We start from the raw sequence: 25115 nt of genomic DNA on the forward strand, positions 1-25115 counted from the left end.
CGATTGAGAGAGATAGTGAGAGAGATAGGGTCAATAGACTGGGCGATACGGGATATATTGATTTGAGGAATATTGTGTCCAAATCCGTTAAAATAACTCTGTTCCCTGAGAGACGGGAAGGGAGAGAACACACGCACCGTCCGGAGTCCGAAAATGGAGGGCATGGCATATGGAGCTGGGAAGGCTGGAGGAGCTTTCAACCCTATAACGTTCTTCCAGCAGCCACACACCATCCTCCGGATCCTCTCTTGGGTGAGTACCGTTACAGTTATATCGCCTATACCGTTACAGTAGCTAACGTGCTGCTCATTTCTGGCTAATAACAGCGGCGGTCCCGAACGACGGTCGTTTGTTATGTATGTATGTATGGTTGACTCAAAATGTGCGCCTCTCGCTGGCTGCTTCCCCGTTTATCAATTCTCACTTTCCCACCAGTGCGTGCATGTGTACTATAAGCCTAGCAGACCTGTCGTGTTAGCAACACTGTCCAAATATGTTGTAGTCTAGTTGGAACCTGAAACATGTTCAATGTTTTGGGGATGCAAGCAACAAGGCGCACGACGCATGTGGCCTACGATTTTGAAGCGGTTGTAGCTATTGAACCTAGAGAAATGCAGCCATACGCACTGTGCCCACGTGTTTTGTTGTAGTGTGTGCTTTGCCCGCTGTTCGATCTGTTAAATCCGAGTGTGCGTCCCAATTGGCACCCTATTCGCTATACAGTGCACTACTTTTGACCTGGGAAATAGGGTGACAACTGTAAATCAACTACAATTAGTTTTTCGTTATTCATAAGAATTTGAGAAATTAAACTATTTTGGCTATGCATAAAGAATACATGCCTGGGCCTTCCGAGTGGCTCAGCAGTCTAAGGCACTGCATCCCAGTGCTTGAGACATCACTACAGCCCCGGGATCGATCCCAGGCTTTGTCACAGCCGTCCGTGACCGGGAGACCCATGAGGCGGCGCACAATTGGCCCAGCGTCCTCTAGGTTAGGGGAGGGTTTGGCCGGCCGGGATTTCCTTGTCCCATCGTGCTCTAGCGACTCCTTGTGGCACGCTAGGTGCCTGCAAGCTGACGTTGGTTGCCAGCTGTACGGTGTTTCCTCTGACACATTGGTGCGGCTGGCTTCCGGGTTAAGTTAGCAGTGTGGCTTGGAAGGGTCGTGTTTCGGAGGACGCATGGCTCTCCCGGTTCCATACGGGAGTTGCAGCGATGGGACAAGACTGTAACTACCAATTGGGGTAAAAAAACTACCAAAACAAATACAAACAAATAAAGATTCATGCCTTTCTATTCCTTACTAAATTAACTTGCAACTAGTCCACATATAGTCTACACATTGATTATTTATAGTGATCCAGTGGGCCTATAGTACAAACAATAAACTGTCTGGCGTATCAGCCTTCACAGGGGGGTGTGTGGGTTTGTTTTTAGAGGGTTGTACATACCATTGAAAGGTCACCTATAGGCCACAACGATGACAGAATAAGATAAAGGCTCAGTCCATCTGTTCCACTGATAAGAAATACCCCTTTAGGAACAGACAGACAGATGGAGAGACAGACAGATGGAGAGACAGACAGATGGAGAGACAGACAGATGGAGAGACAGACGGGCAGAAAGACAGATCGACAGACAGACCGAGAGAGACTCAATGCCATATAGTCTACTCATCTATTTCTTACCAATGCTACATAACAGAAATAACAACACTCATCCACTCCCTGTAGTGTATGTGATGGATAACCATAGAAATATAATCTATTGAAGGGACCTTAACATTCAAGTCAATTATGGTATAATAGGTGGTAGATTGTATTTATATGGGATAACAGTGCTGAGGTCGCAGCTCAATGAATAGACTCTGATTAGAGATGGCATGTTGTGGGAAGGGAAGTGTGTGTGTGTTTACGTGTACGCACACACATTTGTCACATTCACCATTAGTACAACTGTGTCACTTCCTGTTTTCGCTTCATGGATGATAATAATTTCCTGTGTGACATCTGCAGCTCCGCCTCCAGGCGTGACCTCAGAGAAACACCTTGGTTACTGTACCTATGGTAACAGCAGCAATTAGGACTAAGCATATAAAGATGTCAGTTGTTTTCATGTTTTCCCTCTTTCTTATTCTTTCTCTCGAATCCCTCTTCCTTTATTCTCTTTCTCCTCCTTATTCTCTCTATCGCGCTCTCTCTCTCTCTCTCCTTATTCTGTATGTCTCTACCTCTCTCTCCCTCCATCTCTCTGGCTGGTGTTGAGTTACAGTATATACAGGCTAAGTAGCAATACAGTTGCAGAATCACACATAGGTAGCAGACAGAGCGAGAGAAAGAGAGGGAGAGAGGGAGAGAGGGAGAAGGGGGAGAAAGGTAGAGTGAGAAAGGTAGAGTGAGAAAGGTAGAGGGAGGGAGGGAGAGGGAGAGAGAGAAAGGGACAGCTCTCATCTAACATCTCGCTCGCTCTCTCTTTCTCTCTCGTTCTCTCTTGTTTTCTTTCTCTCTCCTCCTTCTGTAAAGTTATATGGACTACGCATGTACATTAGCAGTATAGTACCTATATGTTCAGTAGTGTTGAATTTGGTGTCAGAGGTCAACAGCATAGAAATATAATCTCTAGAAGGGGCTTGGAACCTCTGGGCAGGAATCAGGATTCTATGGTCAGGGGCCTGTCAGTACCAATGTGCTCCACATTCTGACACCATACTGCTAAACACATTAGGCTTAATGACTAGAGGTCAGAGTACTGTACACTCACTCACACACTGTCTCTCACACACATACACGCGCGCGCAGGCAGGCATGCTAATGCAGACACATTCGCACACAGGCTCACATGCACACACAAATATAAATTATTCTGGCAAACCTAATGCCTAATTTCAAAATGGCCCATCGGATTGTCACAAGATCAGGACCCCACATGGTGGCCTGTACAATGCCTGCTTTGATTTGGGCCTGGGGCCTTGAGATGAGAAGGCTACATACAGGACAGGGCCTTGGAGAAAACACATTTACCTTCTAGAGAGAGAGGGGGGGGGGGGAGGGAGGGAGGGGGAGAGAGAGAGAGAGGGGAGGGAGAGAGAAGGGAGGGAGGGGGAGAGAGAGGGCAAGAGAAAGGGAGGAAGAGAGAGAGAACATTCCATGTGATGCCAAATACAATTCTGACCCAAGACCTTTTCTAACCCAATCAGCTACTAAGTGTGAGTCCCAAATGGCACCTTATTCCCTAAATAGCGTAGGGCAATGACCAAAAGTAGTGCACTATATAGGGAATAGGATGTCATTTAATTTGTCTGTTGATCTGAAATGCAGTGGTGTGTGTGAAAGATCACTAAGTCCCAAGGGGGACGTTGGTTCCCAAAGCATTGTGAGGGATTTACTGGGGGAAACACCAGGGGGTTTTAATATAGAGAGTAAAATGTCCAATTAATATGAAGGGAACTCCCCTATACACACACACACACACACACACACACACACACACACACACACACACACACACACACACACACACACACACACACACTCACATAAACACTCTGATTTGAGTCTTCATGTGGAACGATATGCTTCCTTTCAGCTCCAATGCAGGTGTAATATTCAAATAAGGCGTCAGAAACCATTCTACCAAAATGAATACCAAAAAAGTATGTATGAACACCTTTCATGTGTGTATGTGTTTGGCCTATTTTGACATTAGAATGATAGACACGGATTGGAATGAGGCGTGTGTGTGTGTGTGCTTCATTTCTCAAGAGGACCTAGGGGAGATGAGAGATCAGTAGCCTCTATTCCTCCCTCTATTCCTCCCTCTATTCCTCCCTCTATCCATCCCTCTATCCATCCCTCTATCCATCCCTCTTTCTATCTCTCTCTTTCTTCACAGATCACTTCAATTAGATGAAAACGGACCAGTGCTCAAGATAGAAGAAAATAAAGGCAGCCAGAACAGGAAAGGGGGGGGGGGATTGACACCTTTTCTCTCAGTGGTTTAGATAGATAGGGCCTTTTCTCTCAGTGGTTTAGATAGATAGGGCCTTTTCTCTCAGTGGTTTAGATAGATAGGGCCTTTTCTCTCAGTGGTTTAGATAGATAGGACCTTTTCTCTCAGTGGTTTAGATAGATAGGGCCTTTTCTCCCAGTGGGATAGATAGATAGACAGACAGACAGACAGACAGACAGACAGACAGACAGACAGACAGACAGACAGACAGACAGACAGACAGACAGACAGACAGACAGACAGACAGACAGACAGACAGACAGACAGACAGACAGACAGACAGACAGACAGACAGACAGACAGATAGATAGGACCTTTTCTCTCAGTGGTTTAGATAGATAGATAGGACCTTTTCTCTCAGTGAGATAGATAGATAGATAGATATATAGATAGGACCTTTTCTCTCAGTGGTTTAGATAGATAGATATGACCTTTTCTCTCAGTGAGATAGATAGATAGATAGATAGATAGATAGATAGATAGATAGATAGATAGATAGATAGATAGATAGATAGGACCTTTTCTCACAGTGGTATAGATAGATAGATAGGACCTTTTCTCACAGTGGTTTAGATAGATAGATAGATAGGACCTTTTCTCTCAGTGGTTTAGATAGATAGATAGGACCTTTTCTCCCAGTGGTTTAGATAGATAGATAGATAGGACCTTTTCTCCCAGTGGTTTAGATAGATAGATAGGACCTTTTCTCCCAGTGGTTTAGATAGATAGATAGGACCTTTTCTCCCAGTGGTTTAGATAGATAGATAGGACCTTTTCTCTCAGTGGTTTAGATAGATAGGACCTTTTCTCACAGTGGTTTAGATAGATAGATAGATAGATAGGACCTTTTCTCACAGTGGTTTAGATAGATAGATAGGACCTTTTCTCACAGTGGTTTAGATAGATAGATAGGACCTTTTCTCTCAGTGGTTTAGATAGATAGGACCTTTTCTCACAGTGGTTTAGATAGATAGATAGATAGATAGATAGGACCTTTTCTCACAGTGGTTTAGATAGATAGATAGGACCTTTTCTCTCAGTGGTTTAGATAGATAGATAGATAGATAGATAGATAGATAGATAGATAGATAGATAGATAGATAGATAGATAGATAGATAGATAGATAGATAGGACCTTTTCTCTCAGTGGTTTAGATAGATAGATAGATAGGACCTTTTCTCTCAGTGGTTTAGATAGATAGATAGATAGGACATTTTCTCTCAGTGGTTTAGATAGATAGATAGATAGGACCTTTTCTCTCAGTGGTTTAGATAGATAGATAGATAGATAGATAGATAGATAGGACCTTTTCTCTCAGTGGTTTAGATAGATAGATAGATAGATAGATAGATAGATAGATAGATAGATAGATAGATAGATAGATAGATAGGACCTTTTCTCTCAGTGGTTTAGATAGATAGATAGATAGGACCTTTTCTCTCAGTGGTTTAGATAGATAGATAGATAGATAGGACATTTTCTCTCAGTGGTTTAGATAGATAGATAGATAGGACCTTTTCTCTCAGTGGTTTAGATAGATAGATAGATAGATAGATAGATAGATAGGACCTTTTCTCTCAGTGGTTTAGATAGATAGATAGATAGATAGATAGATAGGACCTTTTCTCTCAGTGGTTTAGATAGATAGATAGATAGGACCTTTTCTCTCAGTGGTTTAGATAGATAGATAGATAGATAGATAGATAGATAGATAGATAGATAGATAGGACCTTTTCTCTCAGTGGTTTAGATAGATAGATAGGACCTTTTCTCTCAGTGGTTTAGATAGATAGATAGATAGATAGATAGATAGATAGGACCTTTTCTCTCAGTGGTTTAGATAGATAGATAGGACCTTTTCTCTCAGTGGTTTAGATAGATAGGACCTTTTCTCTCAGTGGTATAGATAGATAGATAGATAGATAGATAGATAGATAGATAGATAGATATGACCTTTTCTCTCAGTGGTTTAGATAGATAGGACCTTTTCTCTCAGTGGTATTGTTAGATAGGACCTTTTCTCTTAGTGGTTTAGATAGATAGGGCCTTTATCTTAGGGCAATTCATAATTCCATTGACATCAATAAACAACTAAGTTAAATATAGGATTTGCCCCTTAGTAGAAATAGCTTGTAGTAGGTATATTCTGCCAATGTTTATACTGTAGTGAATTACTGTAGGTATATTCTTCCAGTGTTTATACTGTAGTGTAGTACTGTAGGCAGTGGTGGAACAAGTACCCAATTGTCATACTTACTTAGAGTTACTCAAGTAAAAGTGAACGTCAGCCAGTAAAATCCTACTTGAGTAAAAGTCTAAAAGTATTTGGTTGTAAATATACTTAAGTATCAAAAGTAAATGTAAATGCTAAAATATGTTTATGTATCAAAATTAAAAGTTGAAATCATTTAAAATTCCTTACATTAAGCAAAGCAGACAGCTCCATTTTCTTGTTTTTAAAATGTACGGATAGCCAGGGTCACACTCCAACACTCAGACATTATTTACAAACGATGCATTTGTGTTTAGTGAGTCCACCAGACCAGAGGCAGTAGGGATGGCCACGTGTTCTCTTGATAAGTGCTTGAATTTGACCATTTTCTTTTGGTGGTCAGGGAAAATGTATGGAGTAAAAAGTATAATATTTTCTTTAGGGATGTAGTGAAGTAAAAGTTGTCAAAAATATAAAAAGTGAAGTACAGATACCCAAAACAACTTAAGTAGTACTTTAAAGTATTTTTACTTTAGTACTTTACACCACTGACTGTAGGTATATTCTGCCAGTGTTTATACTGTAGGTATATTCTGTCAGTGTTTATACTGTAGGGAAGTACTGTATGTATATTCTGTCAGTGTTTATACTGTAGGGAAGTACTGTATGTATATTCTGTCAGTGTTTATACTGTAGGTATATTCTCTCAGTGTTTCAGTAGAGATATCAATAAAATGTATTTATATAGCCCTTCTTAAATCAGCTGATGTCACAAAGTGCTGTACAGAAACCCAGCCTAAAACCCCAAACAGCAAGCAATGCAGGTGTAGAAGCACGGTGGCTAGGAAAAACTCCCTACAAAGGCCAGAACCTAGGAAGAAACCTAGAGAGGAACCAGGCTATGAGGGGTGGAGATTATAACAGAACATGGCCAAGATGTTCAAATATTCATAGATGACCAGCAGGGTCAAATAATAATAATCACAGTGGTTGTCGAGGGTGCAACAGGTCAGCACCTCAGGAGTAAATGTCAGTTGGCTTTTCATAGCCGATCATTCAGAGTATCTCTACTGCTCCTGCTGTCTCTAGAGAGTTGAAAACAGCAGGTCTGGGACAGGTAGCACGTCCGTTGAACAGGTCAGGGTTCCATAGGCAGAACAGTTGAAACTGGAGCAGCAGCACGGCCAGGTGGACTGGGGACAGCAAGGAGCCATCAGGCCAGGTAGTCCTGAGGCATGGTCCTAGGGCTAGTGTGTGCATAGTAGTGTGTGTGTATAGTAGGTGTAGGTATAGTCTACTATCTTGGTGTGTATGGCTGACACTCAACACACTTCTTTCTGATCCTTCCCTCCTCTCCCCTCTTCCCCTTTCCTAATCTCTCCCTCCCACCTTCCTTCCCTCCCTCCCTCCCTCCTATCCTTCTCTCTTTCCAGTTTTTCTCCATTGTGATCTTTGGTTCTATAGCCAACGAGGGTTACGTGAACCGACCCGACGAGGCCCAGGAGTTCTGTATCTTCAACAGGTGACACACACACACACACACACACACACACACACACACACACACACACACACACACACACACACACACACACACACACACACACACGCACACAGTAGTAGTTACTGCTCCTATTTTATGACTCTATCTGATCTCTTTGGTAATCCATATGTGCATCTCATCTGTTATGGCTGTTATTACTTGTTGTTGCCCTACACATTTCCCCATTGATTGATTGCTTGACAGGAACCAGAATGCGTGTAACTATGGACTGTTCATGGGAACTATGGCCTTTCTCTGCTGTCTGGCCTTCCTGGCCCTGGATGTCTACTTCCCACAGATCAGCTCCGTCAAGGACCGCAGGAAGGCTGTACTGGCAGACGTAGGGGTTTCAGGTGAGTGGAGAGGGGGAGAGAGCGAGAGGAAGGAGATGTATGGAGAGGGAGTAAAGGGAAAATGAGCGAGAGGATGGATGGAAAGAGGGGAGAGAGGGGATAGATGTGTGTAGAGGATGGATGGGGAGAGAGGGGAGATGTGTGTAGAGAGAGAAGAGAGAGGGGAGAGATGTGTGTAGAGAGATGGGGAGAGAGGGGAGAGATGTGTGTAGGGAGAAGAGAGATAGGGAGAGATGTGTGTAGAGGGAGAAGAGAGATGTGGAAGAGGGTGGGTAATGTCTGTGTCCCACCTGCTCATTTAATGAGAAGGAGCTTAACAACAACAGGAAACGGAAAACAAAATGGTATATCTACAGTGGTTTTCAACTACTGGTTGTCTAATGTTGCTGCTCACTTCCTGTCATGGGAGAGAAAGACACATCCATTACAAGCGTATTAGACTGTGTGCGACAGGGGTTCTGCCTTCTGAGGCGGATGTTGTTACCATAGGAACAGGTTGCTGAGTGACAAGAGGGTATGACATGGTCACTGAGTTTTGAGTTGTATAGTGATCCTGCTTCTTTATTTCAAATCAAATCAAAGTTTATTGGTTGAGTACACAGATTTGCAGATGTTATCTCTCTCTCTCGCCATCGCTCTGTCTTTCTCTCTCCTCTCTCTCTCTCTGCCTTTACTTTCTCTATCTGTCTCTCTCCTTTCTCTCCATCTTGTTTTTTCTCTCTATTTCTCCATCTTTCCATCTCTCTCTGTGGTAATATGATCTTTACTATATTGATCTTGGCTAACCATCATCATTCGGGCCCTGAACTGACCTGTATGTAACAAGCACAGTGATTAGGCAATATGTATCAGCAATACATATTGCTCTGTCTTCCACTCACCCCCCCCCCCCCCCCCTCTCTCTATCTCTTTATCATTTCTGTCCCTTTAGTTCTAGTGAGCTAACATGTAAGATTCAATGTAACCTTTCTAACTTCTGTTTTCTCCCTCTCTCCCTCCTTTCCTTCCTTGCTGCTCCCTCATCCTCCTTTCATCCTTCCCTCCCCTCCTCTCCCACCCTGTCCCTCTACCTCTCTCTCTCTCCCTTCCATCCTCCTCCCCTTCTCTCTCTCTCCCTCCTTTCATCCCCTCTCCCTTCCTTTCCTCCCTCTCTCCCTCCTCTTTCCTCTCTCTCTCTCTCTCTCTATCTCATTCTCCGTGTAGCGTTCTGGTCCTTCATGTGGTTCGTGGGGTTCTGTTTCCTGACCAACCAATGGCAGGCGGCGAAGCAGGAGGACAACCCCCTGAGGGAGGGAGGGGATGCCGCTCGCGCTGCTATCACCTTCGCCTTCTTCTCCATATTCACCTGGGTATGGTGCACTTTACTCCGTTATTTTCACTACCACTTCATCCCTATCTTCATTTTACAGTATCTTCAGTGAAAATGTTCAGAAGAACAGCCACCAATGGGCCCAGACATCTAAGTATATGACCCTCCTCATTTAGCAGGCACTTCCATCCAGAGCAACTTATTAAACTGTCAACACTGGAACATATTTTTAGTACATGGTCCATGTGGGAATGGATCCCACAAAACTGTTGTTGCCAGCACCAAGCTCAAGCCACTGAGCCATCGGGACCAACCAGCACCTCTGCCATGACCTTTGATCCCTATGTCCTACCTGGTGTCTCTCTCTCCTCTAGGGTGGGCTGACTCTCTGCTCCATGGAGAGGCTAAAGAGTGTGTCCTTCCAAGAGGAATACCAGAAGCTGTTCACCCCTCAGCCGCCCATCCCACTAATATAATCCGTGTCCTTCTAATAACTTTCTAGCTCCCTTTGCTTTTAAAACTGCAGTCTGCAATTACAACTTTTCACCCCCAGCCCCCTATCCCACTAATATGTGTTGTTCTAGTAGGAAACCTCTATCTCCAATCCCTCTGCAGCTAACCTCTTATTGCTTCTAGTCAGACGATGCTGTGACTGTGAAATCTCTGTATCATACACACGCACACAGACACACACACACACACGCAGACACCCATATACACACACACAGCGTAGGCAGGCATCTACGGTAGTGTGAAAAGCTGGCAAATTAGTTTGGTGTCTTTATAACAAAAGCCTTAAATGCTTTAGCTATTCAATAAATATGCACATTTAGTGAAAATACATTTTTATCACATTTACATTTACATCTTCTTGTGCTCTTGTCTTTTTCATCTGAAGAGTGAATGATTGTTTGTTTTCACCAAACCAAAAAACAGCTAAAAAACTGCTTTGATAACTAACTGACCCTGAGTGACTCAAGGCCTGTGTCTAAAAGGGCACCCTATTCCCTATATAGTGCACTACTTTTGAACAGAGCTATAAAGGGAAAGGGGTGCCATTTGGGACACGATCAAGCAATTGAATAAAGATTTAACCTAGCTTTCCAGACAACTAATTCAATTAACTTTTCCTTCTTTCTTTATTTCACTCTCCCTTTCAAACCTAATCCACAAATGCTGCATTTGTTTATCATCTCTTACACCTCTACCTAACCACACCCCATCCACTCCAAATCTCCACCTCCACCCCCTACGATACCCATCCACCGTTCAACTACCCCCTCAAAACTTCCCTTCCCAACCTACCCACTCCTCTCCACCTTACCCCTTAACCTCCTCCACCTTCTTCACCCTCCTCCCTTCTATTTCCCTCCACATCACCACCTAATCTACACACCTCTACCTCTCTCTCCACCTACCCCGTCCCTAACTTCCTCAACCCTCCCACCGCACCTTCTTCACCCCACCCCCCAACTATGCCCTCCCACACCACTCTCTTCACATCCCAACCCCAACAATGCCCTCCCACACCACTCTCTTCACCCCCCAACCCCAACTATGCCCTCCCACACCACTCTCCTCACCCCCCAACCCCAACTATGCCCTCCCACACCACTCTCTTCACCCCCCAACCTCAACGATGCCCTCCCACACCACTCTCCTCACCCCCCAACCCCAACTATGCCCTCCCACACCACTCTCTTCACCCCCCAACCTCAACGATGCCCTCCCACACCACTCTCTTCACCTTACCCTCCCTCCCCAACCACTCTCTTCACCTCACCCCCCCAACCCCAACTATGCCCTCCCACACCACTCTCTTCACCTCATCCCTCCCTCCCCAAGGCGACCCAGTCCTTCTTCGGCTATCAGAGGTACCAGTTGGGGGCCGACTCTGCTCTCTTCTCCCAGGACTACATAGACCCCAGCCTGGATGCTGGGGCAGCCGGGGACCCCTACACCTCCTTCACGGCCGGGGGGGACGACCTGGGACAAGGAGACCCTGTGGAGGGGTCCTCCTATCAGGGGAATAACGGCGAGGGGGGTGGGAGGTACCAGGAGTACTGAGGGAGGGAAGTAGGGATGAAAGGAGGATGGGGGAGTAGTGGGGGGGTGGGGCGTGGGAGGATTGAAGGGTAGGGAGTGGGAAGGAGTGATAGATGAAGGAGGTGTGGAGGGGGGAGCCAGTGCTTGGGGAGGACCAGAGGGATGGAGGGAGGACAGGAGGGGGGAGTGGTTGGAGGGATGGATTGAGAAGTGGAGGAGGAGTCAGGATAAGTGTGTGTGGGTGGGGGGAACATTCAGTCACATAACTGACTTATAACAGAGTTACATTCATTAGTTGGACCAAAGCATAGTTCTTAGGCTGTAGCAAGAAGGCAAAGCTATTGTGGTGTAGATAGTTCATCACAGCTGCTACCAAAACAGATCTCTTCATCACAGATATATTTTTTATAGTTATAAAATAATAAATCCCAAGTTTCAATGTACATAAGAATGCTTATTAGCTGTTCATGTTTTTGATGTATCATTGGACAAAACATGCCTCTAAGTATACTGTGTATTGAAACTAATCTCTTACTGTAGTTTGACCACAGACAATCTCATAATACAAAGTGACACTCATCAATGTCATGCCTCTGTCTGATGTAGCCTATCTATCACCGACCCACCCATCCCTCCACCCACCCATCTATATCTATATCATATTTAATCTATCGGTATAGGGGTGTTCAAAAATAATATAACTATATTTAAGGGCATTACTGTGCTTTCTAAAAAGTCTAACTTAGGCTACTCAGTCAGTATGCTGTGTTATTTTGCTCAGATACAAGGAGAGGAACTATTTTTATCATTCCCTTGACCTATTTCCATTCAGGGTCCAGAGAATTCGTTTTTATTTTGGAATAAAAATAATTTCAGTGAAAATACTCAAATTTTGTTCTTTACCCAACTATGGATATCTATTTTTTTATTTGTTTTAATTTAACCTTTATTTAACTTGGCAAGTCAGTGAAGAACAAATTCTTATTTACAATGACGGCCTACCCCGGCCAAACCTGGACGACGCTTGGCCAATTATGCGCCGCCCTATGGGACTCCCAATCACGGCCGGGTGTGATGTAGTTAGGAATGTGTGAACTTTCTCTGTGTTACAATAAACTGCAACAAAACAAAAATATGGCGTTAAAACATTTTTTCTTGATGTGATGATTAACCAATAAAAGTCAATAAAATACAACACTGACAAACGTTACAGTGAATTCATTTCTGGTCTTGTCGTGGTGGTGTTGTGTCTTTCATGGATTAAGGTCGCCATCTGCTGGCCAGAGATGACATTGCAGCCATAAACCAATTTAGCATTTATATTCTCTTACATTTATAAGCGAAACGACGTCAATAAAATCCCTACAACTGTCTATGCCACTAGCATTACTACTAATAATACATTTTCCACATAATATTTGAAAACGTAGCATATCGACATAATTCTCGTGTTTCCAGCTCTGCTTTCGCATTTACGACCAATTGGTAAACAGATCCTGCTTTACGGCAGAGCGTTATCTTTGCGTTAGAGAGTGGCAACAGCACACAGTGAGTGCATCGAAGCTGCGACTGTCTGAAGGTAATTGTTGCGAACAGTTTGAGATGATGTAGCATATGAATGTATTTGCTTTTCCGATATTGAAGAGCCTTTGCATGACATTATTGTACATTTCCTATCGGAGGATTCTTTCGTTTCGGACCATTTTGCAAAAGTCCTGGCCTGCATTTGCACGTGTCAAGTTACAGCGATTTGAGAACACACAGTAGTCACCCAATTATCCTAGCTAGCTAGCTTCGTACTGAATGCTGTGTTTTTAGCTAGTGCTAGTCCATAAACCGAAGTGTACTTTTCACTATTTGGACGTTTGCCCATGGCAGAACTTGTGTTGTTACTTGTCATGCTATGAACTCTTTGGACGTCATCTCTCCCGGCCTGCCATGTATGATTGCTAATGCATGTATGTCACTTGCCCCTGCTGCAGAGTGCTGCTTAGGCAATGCGCTTTGGACTGCCTGCTACAGAAGGATTGCAGGCTGGTGGACCTCTGAGGGCATTCTTTGGGGTGAGTATGTTCCCCAAATCACAAGTAGTCAAGTAGAAGAGACATATTCAAGAAGTTGCTTAGCCGTCCTAATCCAGTTCGTATATGCTTGTTGTCTTGTCAAATGAAACATACAGTTTAGCCAAATGTAACCTAGTTCTAGCCATTGTAATATGCAGAAACAGTCAAGTGGGGGATTTTATTTACTGTATTTCTCATGAAATATTTCCACCATAGGAGAAGAACTTACAGACAACATTCTAACGGCTGTTTCCATGGCGACCCCTAGATTGCGTTGCTTAGTGTGTTGATGCTCACGCTGCTGAGGACTGTGGGATTGAGAGCGTTCTCCATGGCGTCCGAGACCTACATGTCGGGCACACACTCCGCTGCCTTTGTCACCTGCCCCAACGAACAGGTGGCCAAAGATCTGGCCAGGTAACGGATAGACACAGACATACACAAACATTCTAATCTGCTATGTTTAATTGGGAATCATGTCAGATGTCACCTCTGTATGACATTTCTATCGGCAATGTTCAGAAAGTTGTGTAATAGTATAGCTTCCGTCCCTCTCCTCGCCCCTTCCTGGGCTCGAACCAGGGACCCTCTGCACACATCGACAACAGTCACCCTCAAAGCATCGTTACCCATCGCTCCACAAAAGCCACGGCCCTTGCAGAGCAAGGGGAACAACTACTTCAAGGTCTCAGAGCGAGTGACGTCACTGATTGAAACGCTATTAGCGCGCACCACCGCTAACTAGCTAGCCATTTCACATCGGTTACAGTTGCACTCTCCCGAATGCGACGTTGATTCACACTATAGGGCCAAGTTGAGCTGAACTGAGCAGAACTGGTTACACATCCACCAGGGCTGCTTGAACCGTGCTGGAAAGGACCATGTCAAAAGAAAATATCAGAGCCGGTATGGTTTGCGTCGGCCCTGTAGTCTGAATCATGTATTTGTTTACCATATTGTGCTGGATGCAGTTAGTCCATCCAGTCTGATTGGTTGTTGTCATTGTCTCTTCCCCCCCACCTGACAGAGGCATCGTTGAGAAGAAGCTGGCTGCTTGTGTCAACATCGTCCCCAAAATCACATCTGTGTAAGTGTGGACCTTGACGGATCAGAGATTAGAAACTGGGCGGTTCAAGCCCTGAATGCTGATTGGCTGACCGCCGTGCTATATCAGATCGTACACCATGGGTGTGACAAAACATTTATTTTTACTGCTGTAATCACGGCATCACGGCTAAGGGCTGTATCCAGGCACTCCACCACACATATGAAGGGAATGGAAGGGTTAGTGATTGGCAACATGTCTCTGTTTCTTGTCAGATATGAATGGCAGGGGAAGATCCAGGAGGATAGTGAAGTTTTGCTGGTGAGCATTCACACCTCTTTTTATTCCTGGTTCGACGTGGACCTACAGTGTCTGTATATGCTGCCCTGCAAGTCCATGACCAAACATATAGGCCTAATGGAATGGCTAGTACTCTTATTGTACATTGAATGACGACTATATATGCTTGGTTTATCTGAGCGTGGTGTAGCCAAAGTTCTAACTAGTTTCTTCCTGCTTCTAGATGATAAAGACCAGAAGCTCTAAGGTTGCGTCTCTGGCAGAATATGTTAGGTAAGCATTGTGTGTGTACATGCGTGCGTTCTAGTATTTCCCTCAGTTATAGGGATGATATGTAGTCTACATACCAAATCAGGCAGTGGGGTGTTTAATCAGTCCTTTCCCAGAATTACCATTGACATTTATCAGTGACTCATAGCAGGGGTGTACTGTGTGTGTGTGTGTGTGTGCACATACATGCATTTGTCTATCTGTGTGTGATGCTGTGTTTGTTTGCTAACAGGTCCAATCACCCGTATGAAGTAGCAGAGGTCATCAGCCTACCCATAGAGCAGGGCAACCCACCCTACCTCAAGTGGCTCGGTGACGTTGTACCAGAATGATGGATGGATGGAGAGAGGAAGGGATAGGTGGATGGACAGAGGGAGGCTGCGAGAAATGTTTTTGGAATAATAAAATCTGCAGAAATGTGACTAAAACGTATTTTTACTGTTTCAGTGTTGTCCTGGCTTTGACCAATAGAGGGATGCAGTGATCGAAGACTCTACTGCGGAGATTCAATCTACAGTCAGGTCCAAAATTATTGGCACCCTTGATAAAAAATGAGAAAAAAAGGCTGTATAAATAAATACTAGTACTGAGCGTTATTGATAAATTATTTTTTTACATTATATTTTAAGCTAATAAAAAGATGGGAGTCAAAATTATTGTTTTCAATACCTTTCAAAACCACACCTTGTGAGGATAACAGCACAGAGCCTTTTTGTAAAAAAAATTACGAGATTGGAGAACACGTTGGAGGGACCGTACACCGTTCCTCCATACAGAGGCTTTAAAGATCCTTGGTATCATATGTCTGCTCTTAAGGACCACTCTTATGGGGTTATTTTCAGTTTACGCGTCTTTTTTTCAAAGCAACACCCACCACTGGTGTGTGTGACCAAAGAGCTCTATTTTTATGTCATCCAACAAATGTAAATGCTATTGGCACATGGATTGGATCTGATGCTTTATCCCCGTAAGGTGAGATATTGAAAACAGGGGCGCTAATCATTTTAATCCCCTATCTTTTTGCAAGAAAAATATTACTTCTCAAAATTTCTTTCTCTGAGCAATTGTATTAGTATAAAATAACAAAATAACTGAGCATATAATACAGCTCAGTATTTGAATTATTTCATTTATACATTTTTGCTCATCTTTATCAAGGGTGCCAGTGATTTTCGACCTGACTGTATTTCCCTACGTTACTGCCTCAGGCTTGTCATAGATCAGGGGTGTCAAACTCATTTCCCCAGCGGGCCGCATTCTGTCTTCACCCCATTTGTCCGGATCCGTCTCGTGGACCTTAAGTTTGACACGTCATACATTATCTGATTGCTTCTCCACAATCAATACTGATGTTAATTTAAAGCACTGACAAACTGTTCCCTTAACACTCATCAATATTGTTGGAAAGTGACAGAAGGGTTGTCCCTCTGTGATCAGAATATCTGATTGCTCTGATAAACGTATCTCTTCCCTACTGTAGTGTTGGACGTCAACTGAGACCAATGGTATACCAGTGACTTGGAACAAATACAGAAATTACATTATAAGACATTTATTTTTTTCTTCAAACTTCACATTCAATTTGAGGCTTTGTAGTCATCAGCATACACAGTACACAGACACTATCTAAACATAGAAATACCATTTACATAGCCTGGTCCCAGATCAGTTTGTGCTCTTGCCAACTCCATTGCTGTTATTGTCAACCCTAACATGTTTGGCATGACAATGAGTGACAAGGAGTTGGCATGATGGAACAAACAGACTGGCACTAAGGCTACCATGTACACACTATCAGAAACAGTTGAGATGTTCATCAGAGCAGGAGCTGGGTTCCATCCACACACTCTGGCTGACCAAAGCACCGGCCTGGTCCCAGATCTGTTAGTGCAGTCAACTCCTTGTGGTTGTCAACATGTTTGGCATGACAAGGAGTGGTATGAATGCACAAACAGACTAGTAATCAGGCTACCAAAGCACCACAGCGGGTGAGACATAAGCTTAGACATAAGATCGTTAGAAAGGTATTGATCATTCATTTAAGGTGTGTGACTTTTCCAAACATCTCTCCATACATCTCTTCTAATGCAGTGGTTCTCAAACCTCGGAGTATCCCAGACGTTCCATGTATTTGATCTATTCCAGAGCTAGCACACCTGATTCAACTTGTCAACTAATTACTTGATCATTCATTTAAAGTATGACGAGCACTTTTCCCAATCTTCTAACTTGTTAACTTCTAGCCGTGTAGACATAAAGTGAGTGTACAAAACATTAGGAACACCTGCTCTTTCCATGCCATAATCCAGGTGAAAGCACAGGAGGTTGGTGGCATCTTAATTGGGGAGAACGGACTCATGCTAACGGCTGGAGTGGAATGGTATCAAATACATCAAACATGGTTTCCATGTGTTTGATACCATTTTATTCGCTCCATTACAGCCATTATTATGAGCCGTCCTCCCCTCAGCAGCCTCCACTGGGTGAAAGCTATGATCCCTTATTGATGTCACTTGTCAGTGTAGATGAAGGGGAGGAGACAGTTAAAGAAGGATTTTCAAGCCTTGAGACAATTGAGACATGGATTGTGTATGTGTGCCATTCAGAGGGTGAATGGGCAAGACAAAAGACAGGAGTGCCTTTGAACGGGGTATGGTAGTAGGTGTCAGGTGCTCCGGTTCCAGTGTGTCAAGAACTGCAACACTGCTGGGTTTTTCAAGCTTAACAGTTTCCTGTGTGTATCAAGAATGGTCCACCACCCAAAGGACATCCAGCCAACTTGAAACAACTGTGGGAAGCATTGGAGTCAACATGGGCCAGCATCCCTGTGGAACGCTTTGACACCTTGTAGAGTCCATGCCCCGACGAATTGAGGCTTGGAAAACAACATGACAAAACATCCAGGCTACAGCTACAAAACAATTATGTTCAGATACAAAGTGAACTTAGAGGCCACATTTGATCAATTCTCTTATTGAATATGGCACTATGTACTGCCTACATACAGTACATACAAAGAAATACTGTATAGCTCTGCTCTGTAGAAAAACAGCTTTGTTCCTATGCAACTACCCATAAACATATTATCTCAATCTAAATATCTACAAATATGGCTCTGCAAATATCTATCATTAGTTCCCAGGGCCAACCGCTTTCTAATGCTTCAGCTGCTTCACTCACATAAACAGCATCTGTCTGAAAGGTAAAATCACTAACATTCCCCCCAAACAAAATAGCATTCGACAACAATGTCCACCACAACGTCGCTCAGAAGATATTCAGCTGGATGCCAATCAAATTAACCGAAGGTCGATATCAGAGTGCGCACAGCTCTTTGATATACCATCCGCCATAATTTAATCGACTCGACTCCTGTCATCATGAATATGTATGAGTGTTAATCGTGCAGGTGCGTTTAGGTGACGTTATTCACTTTAATGATTCCATTCATTCTGATAGATGAAACGTTCCACCAGGGACGCGGTGAGATGGCAATAGAATGGAGCTAGATGTCTGTTTGCTTTCGCTTTCAACCCAAGGACACTAATTTGCACTTGTATTGTAAAGCCTCAGACAGAGGCAGTATGAACTCTCATTGAAATAGCTTCTATGACATTTAGAAGAACTGTTAAATGATGCTGTTCTTGGATGAAAGGGAACAGTTCGTTCCCTGCGATTTTAGTGGTATCATGAGACTTTTATACTTTGTCTGAAGGCCAAAGTATAAACGTTTAATTTATACTGTTGAAAAAATACTGCATTAAGAAACTGTAACATAGATACATCATTTAAATACTGACAATATAGTTTGTGTTTTTCTCCTTGTGTGCATCTCTGAATAGCCTATTCAAAACTGTATTATGATTCTTAAACATTTCTGTACATATTTACATTGCGCACTCAGCGTAATACTGAAATGTGTTCTGTAAAGATTTGCAAATTCTCAGTCTAATAAAATAACTGATCATCAATTTTTGGCCAAAAAGCTTGGAATTTGAGGCAAGGCAGTTGGTATCATTGTAAGTTCACAGTTGATACTCAAAAGTGTCAATTTAAATGATACATTTGCGAACTCGGGGGGTAGCCCCAACTGGGGTTTGAACCCAGGTCCAGTGACTGTCAAGCCAACACCTTAATTGTTACCCCAAGAGCTCCAAACCTCTTAACAAGGTTGCTAAGTGTTGGGTTAATGTCGCTGCAATACATTCATTCAATCCATATGTCTCTGTTCCAATCGACACAGTAGCTCACTACTTAGAATGAGTCACTGTACCGGACATGCAATCTAGCTCCTGGGTAAAGTTACCCCTAGGTACAGATCTAGGATCAGCTTCCCCTCCCCCAATCCTTAACCATGAGTGGGGAAAATGCAAAACTGACCTAAGATCAGCATCTCTAGAGGCAGCTTCACCCTCATTCTATACACTGTACAGTGTCCATATTAGGACAGCCTCAGTCTCAGCAAGACTTGTCCGTATCAGTGGTATACTAGTATGGACATTGGGAAAAAGCTTATTTATGAGTTACAGGTAGCTGATCTCTAGCTTGGTGCTCTTCTCCACTGTCTCCTCTGGAGGTGACCTGTTACTTTCACTCTTTGATCCATTGGCAAGAGTGGAGACAGCGACAGTAGGCCCCAATTCTAAGCCGGGGCCTTTCCCAGCCACCTCCCCAGCTTTAGCCCTCTGCCCCAGGGGTACTGTCTCCACCTTTCCCCCCGGTGTGAACAAGATCCTGGAGCTCTCAACTTGTCCTCCTCCGTTCCCGTTCTGTGCAATCCTGCAGTTCTCTCTCATCTGAGTGGCGTCTTCTCTTCTCTCCATCTCTATCCCGTCCTCCTCTACCTCATCCTCCTCCTCTTCTTCCTCCCCTCCTTCATGAGACTTGGTGACCCCCAGGCCATCTCGCGGCTCATGCGCAATTCCCCTCCAGAGCTCTGCAGGGCGCTGCAGCTCGGTGGCTGCCGCCCTCTCGTGGTTCTCCACCCTCCTCGAAGAACGACAAAGAGCCTTCCGGAACCCTCTCTTAAAATTATCGGACAGGAATCCGTAAATTATTGGGTTAGCGCAGCTATTAGCGTACGATAGGACCACCACAAAGTAGTACAGCCCCCGGAATTCGCCCGGTAACAGGATTAGCAGGTTAACGATGTTGAGGACGTAGAATGGGAGCCAGCACAACACGAACACTGCTACCACGACAACCACCATGCGGGTGATCTTGCGTTCGGACTTCCTGCGTCGGGAGGAGGTGGACCGGGCCCGTTTCCCTGCGTTGCGCACCTTCGAATCAAAACAAAACAATTCAACTTTATTGGCAGTTAAAACATCTCAACACACTTTACAATTAAATATAATATAAAGGTTAACTCAGCAATATAAAAAATGTAGGGTAGGCCACTGTAGGGTAGACCACTTTAGGGTAGGCCACTGTAGGGTAGGCCACTTTAGGGTAGGCCACTGTAGGGTAGGCCACTGTAGGGTAGGCCACTTTAGGGTAGGACACTCCACCCCCCTCCCCAGAGACCCACTCCCAGGCTGCTCCACCCCCTCCCCAGAGACCCACTCCCAGGCCGCTCCACCCCATCCCCAGAGACCCACTCCCAGGCCGCTCCACCCCCTCCCCAGAGACCCACTCCCAGGCTGCTCCACCCCCTCCCCAGAGACCCACTCCCAGGCCACTCCACTCCCTCCCCAGAAAACAGTGGAGGCTGCCGAGGGGAGGACGGCTCATAATAATGACTGGAATGGTATCAAACACATGGATTAGTATGAACCGTATTCCCCTCAGCAGCCTCCACTGACAGAGACCCACTCCCAGTGTGTCCTCCCCTCAGCAGCCTCCACTGACAGAGACCCACTCCCAGCGTGTCCTCCCCTCAGCAGCCTCCACTGACAGAGACCCACTCCCAGCGTGTCCTCCCCTCAGCAGCCTCCACTGACAGAGACCCACTCCCAGTGTGTCCTCCCCTCAGCAGCCTCAGATGTAACAGGTCAGATGTTACAGGTCAGATGTTACAGGTCAGATGTAACAGGTCAGATGTTACAGGTCAGATGTTACAGGTCAGATGTTACAGGTCAGATGTAACAGGTCAGATGTTACAGGTCAGATGTTACAGGTCAGATGTTACAGGTCAGATGTTACAGGTCAGATGTAACAGGTCAGATGTAACAGGTCAGATGTAACAGGTCAGATATTACAGGTCAGATGTAACAGGTCAGATGTAACAGGTCAGATATTACAGGTCAGATGTTACAGGTCAGATGTAACAGGTCAGATGTAACAGGTCAGATGTAACAGGTCAGATGTAACAGGTCAGATGTAACAGGTCAGATGTTACAGGTCAGATGTTACAGGTCAGATGTAACAGGTCAGATGTAACAGGTCAGATGTTACAGGTCAGATGTAACAGGTCAGATGTAACAGGTCAGATGTTACAGGTCAGATGTAACAGGTCAGATGTTACAGGTCAGATGTAACAGGTCAGATGTAACAGGTCAGATGTAACAGGTCAGTTGTTACAGGTCAGATGTTACAGGTCAGATGTATCAGGTCAGATGTAACAGGTCAGAAGTAACAGGTCAGATGTTACAGGTCAGATGTTACAGGTCAGATGTAACAGGTCAGATGTTACAGGTCAGATGTTACAGGTCAGATGTATCAGGTCAGATGTATCAGGTCAGATGTAACAGGTCAGATGTTACAGGTCAGAAGTAACAGGTCAGATGTAACAGGTCAGATGTAACAGGTCAGAAGTAACAGGTCAGATGTAACAGGTCAGATGTAACAGGTCAGAAGTAACAGGTCAGTTGTTACAGGTCAGATGTAACAGGTCAGATATTACAAGTCAGATGTAACAGGTCAGATGTTACAGGTCAGATGTATCAGGTCAGATGTATCAGGTCAGATGTATCAGGTCAGATATTACAGGTCAGTTGTTACAGGTCAGATGTTACAGGTCAGATGTTACAGGTCAGATGTAACAGGTCAGATGTTACAGGTCAGATGTAACAGGTCAGATGTAACAGGTCAGATGTAACAGGTCAGATGTTACAGGTCAGATGTTACAGGTCAGATGTATCAGGTCAGATGTAACAGGTCAGAAGTAACAGGTCAGATGTTACAGGTCAGATGTTACAGGTCAGATGTAACAGGTCAGTTGTTACAGGTCAGATGTTACAGGTCAGATGTTACAGGTCAGATGTATCAGGTCAGTTGTTACAGGTCAGATGTTACAGGTCAGAAGTAACAGGTCAGATATTACAGGTCAGATGTAACAGGTCAGATGTAACAGGTCAGAAGTAACAGGTCAGATGTAACAGGTCAGATGTAACAGGTCAGATGTAACAGGTCAGTTGTTACAGGTCAGATGTTACAGGTCAGATGTTACAGGTCAGATGTAACAGGTCAGATGTTACAGGTCAGAAGTAACAGGTCAGATGTAACAGGTCAGAGGTAACAGGTCAGATGTAACAGGTCAGAGGTAACAGGTCAGATGTAACAGGTCAGATGTTACAGGTCAGATGTTACAGGTCAGATGTTACAGGTCAGATGTTACAGGTCAGATGTTACAGGTCAGATGTAACAGGTCAGATGTTACAGGTCAGATGTTACAGGTCAGATGTTACAGGTCAGATGTTACAGGTCAGATGTATCAGGTCAGATGTAACAGGTCAGAAGTAACAGGTCAGATGTTACAGGTCAGATGTTACAGGTCAGATGTTACAGGTCAGATGTAACAGGTCAGATGTATCAGGTCAGATGTTACAGGTCAGATGTTACAGGTCAGATGTATCAGGTCAGATGTTACAGGTCAGATGTTACAGGTCAGATGTAACAGGTCAGATGTTACAGGTCAGATGTTACAGGTCAGATGTAACAGGTCAGATGTTACAGGTCAGATGTTACAGGTCAGATGTAACAGGTCAGATGTTACAGGTCAGATGTTACAGGTCAGATGTAACAGGTCAGATGTAACAGGTCAGATGTTACAGGTCAGATGTTACAGGTCAGATGTATCAGGTCAGATGTAACAGGTCAGATATTACAGGTCAGATGTTACAGGTCAGATGTAACAGGTCAGATGTAACAGGTCAGATATTACAGGTCAGTTGTTACAGGTCAGATATTACAGGTCAGATGTAACAGGTCAGATGTAACAGGTCAGAAGTAACAGGTCAGATATTACAGGTCAGATGTAACAGGTCAGATGTAACAGGTCAGAAGTAACAGGTCAGATGTAACAGGTCAGATGTAACAGGTCAGAAGTAACAGGTCAGTTGTTACAGGTCAGATGTAACAGGTCAGATGTTACAGGTCAGATGTTACAGGTCAGAAGTAACAGGTCAGATGTATCAGGTCAGATGTTACAGGTCAGATGTAACAGGTCAGTTGTTACAGGTCAGATGTAACAGGTCAGATGTTACAGGTCAGATGTAACAGGTCAGTTGTTACAGGTCAGATGTTACAGGTCAGATGTTACAGGTCAGATGTAACAGGTCAGATGTTACAGGTCAGATGTTACAGGTCAGATGTTACAGGTCAGATGTTACAGGTCAGATGTAACAGGTCAGATGTAACAGGTCAGATGTTACAGGTCAGATGTTACAGGTCAGATGTTACAGGTCAGATGTTACAGGTCAGATGTTACAGGTCAGATATTACAGGTCAGTTGTTACAGGTCAGATGTTACAGGTCAGGGCCGGAGTAGAGAACCGCACAAGGAAGGGTTCCCTGGAAGAGGGCAAAGCAGTCCCGCCCCTCAAAACAAATGTTCCTCACAATGTATGTCTGATTTAAGGGAAGTATAAATAAATCACTGGTAATATGAGACAAAGACATCAGAACACATTTATTTCATGTAACAACGGAGGTGTAGCAACACCTGGGTCTATGTTACCAATCAACAAGGATGTTTCCTCCCAAAGGACATACTGGTTCAGTCTAAGTATAACAGACATGCCTCCCAAGTAGTGTAAAATAGCAATTTTTTCCCTTAAGTGCGGAAGTAGTCCTACATTCTGACCTTGATCACAATGAGCAGGTAGCAGAGACAGATGACGAGTAGCGGTCCGAAGAACCCGACGGCGCACGTGTACACGATGAACGACGCCTTCCAGACCTCGGCTGGCTCAGGCCACACTATACTACAGTTCCCATCATCCTCCAGTACGTCCGCGAACACCACCACGGGCAGCACCACCACAAACGACACCGCCCACACTGTCGCGTTCACCGCCTTGGCCACGTGCGGTCGCCTCCACCACGACGACCGTATGGGATGGACCACTGCGAGGTAGCGGTCGATGGACATGACCGTGAGACAGAAGATGGCGGTGAACTGGTTGATGGCGTCCACAGTCATGACCACACGGCACATGAGAGAACCAAACGGCCAGGAGAGCAGAGCGTTCTGGACCGCCAAGAAGGGGAGGCCTAGGGGAAGTCAAATCAAATCGAACTATATTGACAGTGCAATTAGTCACTTCGCCCTCACCTACATGTACAGATTACCTCAACTAGCCTGTACCCCTGCACACTGACTCGGTACCGGTGCCCCCTGTATATAGCCTCGCTATTGTTATTCTTGTTGTGTTACTTTTTAATATTACTTTTTATTTTATCCTACTTGTTAAATATTTTCTTCTTCTTGAACTGCACTGTTGGTTAAGGGCTTGTAAGTATGCATTTCACAGTAAAGTCTACACTTGTTGTATTCGGCATATGTGGCAAATAAAGTTTGATTTGATTTGATTTGAATGAAAAACTATTAAAACCGCACACTTACATTGCATTTGAAGTGCATTTAAAACTGCAACACATTTACAGTAAAATGATCAAATGAAAGAATTACCGTAACATAATCAAATTAAAGAAATACAGTAAAAATAACAGAGTTGAATAAACACCTTGAAAAAAAACAATTAAACCACTTGTAAAAAAAACACTGACCTAGCATGAATA

General features: G+C 44.2%; 3 protein-coding genes across 4 annotated transcripts in view; 2 read left to right on the forward strand and 1 right to left on the reverse strand.

Moving 5' to 3' along the window:
• The first annotated feature begins 153 nt into the window (after window positions 1-153).
• LOC120032431 (synaptogyrin-1-like) lies at window positions 154-11495 on the forward strand. Its single transcript, XM_038978536.1, has 5 exons — window positions 154-252; window positions 7657-7745; window positions 7971-8119; window positions 9323-9468; window positions 11196-11495. Exons 1-5 carry the CDS (start codon window positions 154-156, stop codon window positions 11493-11495), a joined length of 783 nt encoding a protein of 260 aa, XP_038834464.1.
• A 1474-nt stretch (window positions 11496-12969) lies between these two features.
• LOC120032623 (protein CutA homolog) lies at window positions 12970-15584 on the forward strand. 2 transcript variants are annotated; one of them, XM_038978792.1, is made up of 7 exons: window positions 12970-13053; window positions 13457-13537; window positions 13806-13954; window positions 14565-14624; window positions 14858-14903; window positions 15106-15155; window positions 15385-15584. In XM_038978792.1, exons 2-7 carry the CDS (start codon window positions 13472-13474, stop codon window positions 15482-15484), a joined length of 471 nt encoding a protein of 156 aa, XP_038834720.1. In that variant the 5' UTR covers window positions 12970-13053; window positions 13457-13471; the 3' UTR covers window positions 15485-15584. The 2 variants fall into 2 exon arrangements, with proteins under 2 accessions (XP_038834720.1, XP_038834721.1); XM_038978793.1 differs by having other exon boundaries at window positions 13017-13053; window positions 13754-13954.
• A 4091-nt stretch (window positions 15585-19675) lies between these two features.
• LOC120032432 (somatostatin receptor type 5-like) overlaps window positions 19676-25115 on the reverse strand; it is a 5723-nt gene continuing 283 nt past the window's right edge. Inside the window, exons 1-3 of the mRNA XM_038978537.1 lie at window positions 25104-25115; window positions 24178-24587; window positions 19676-20434 (exon numbers count right to left, since the gene is read on the reverse strand). The exon at window positions 25104-25115 is cut by the window's right edge and continues 283 nt beyond it. Of these exons, the coding sequence (XP_038834465.1) occupies window positions 19676-20434; window positions 24178-24587; window positions 25104-25115 (1181 nt within the window). The remainder of the gene's footprint in view (window positions 20435-24177; window positions 24588-25103) is intronic.

The sequence above is a fragment of the Salvelinus namaycush genome, chromosome 39, assembly GCF_016432855.1.
Source record: "Salvelinus namaycush isolate Seneca chromosome 39, SaNama_1.0, whole genome shotgun sequence".
Classification (NCBI taxonomy): domain Eukaryota; kingdom Metazoa; phylum Chordata; class Actinopteri; order Salmoniformes; family Salmonidae; genus Salvelinus; species Salvelinus namaycush.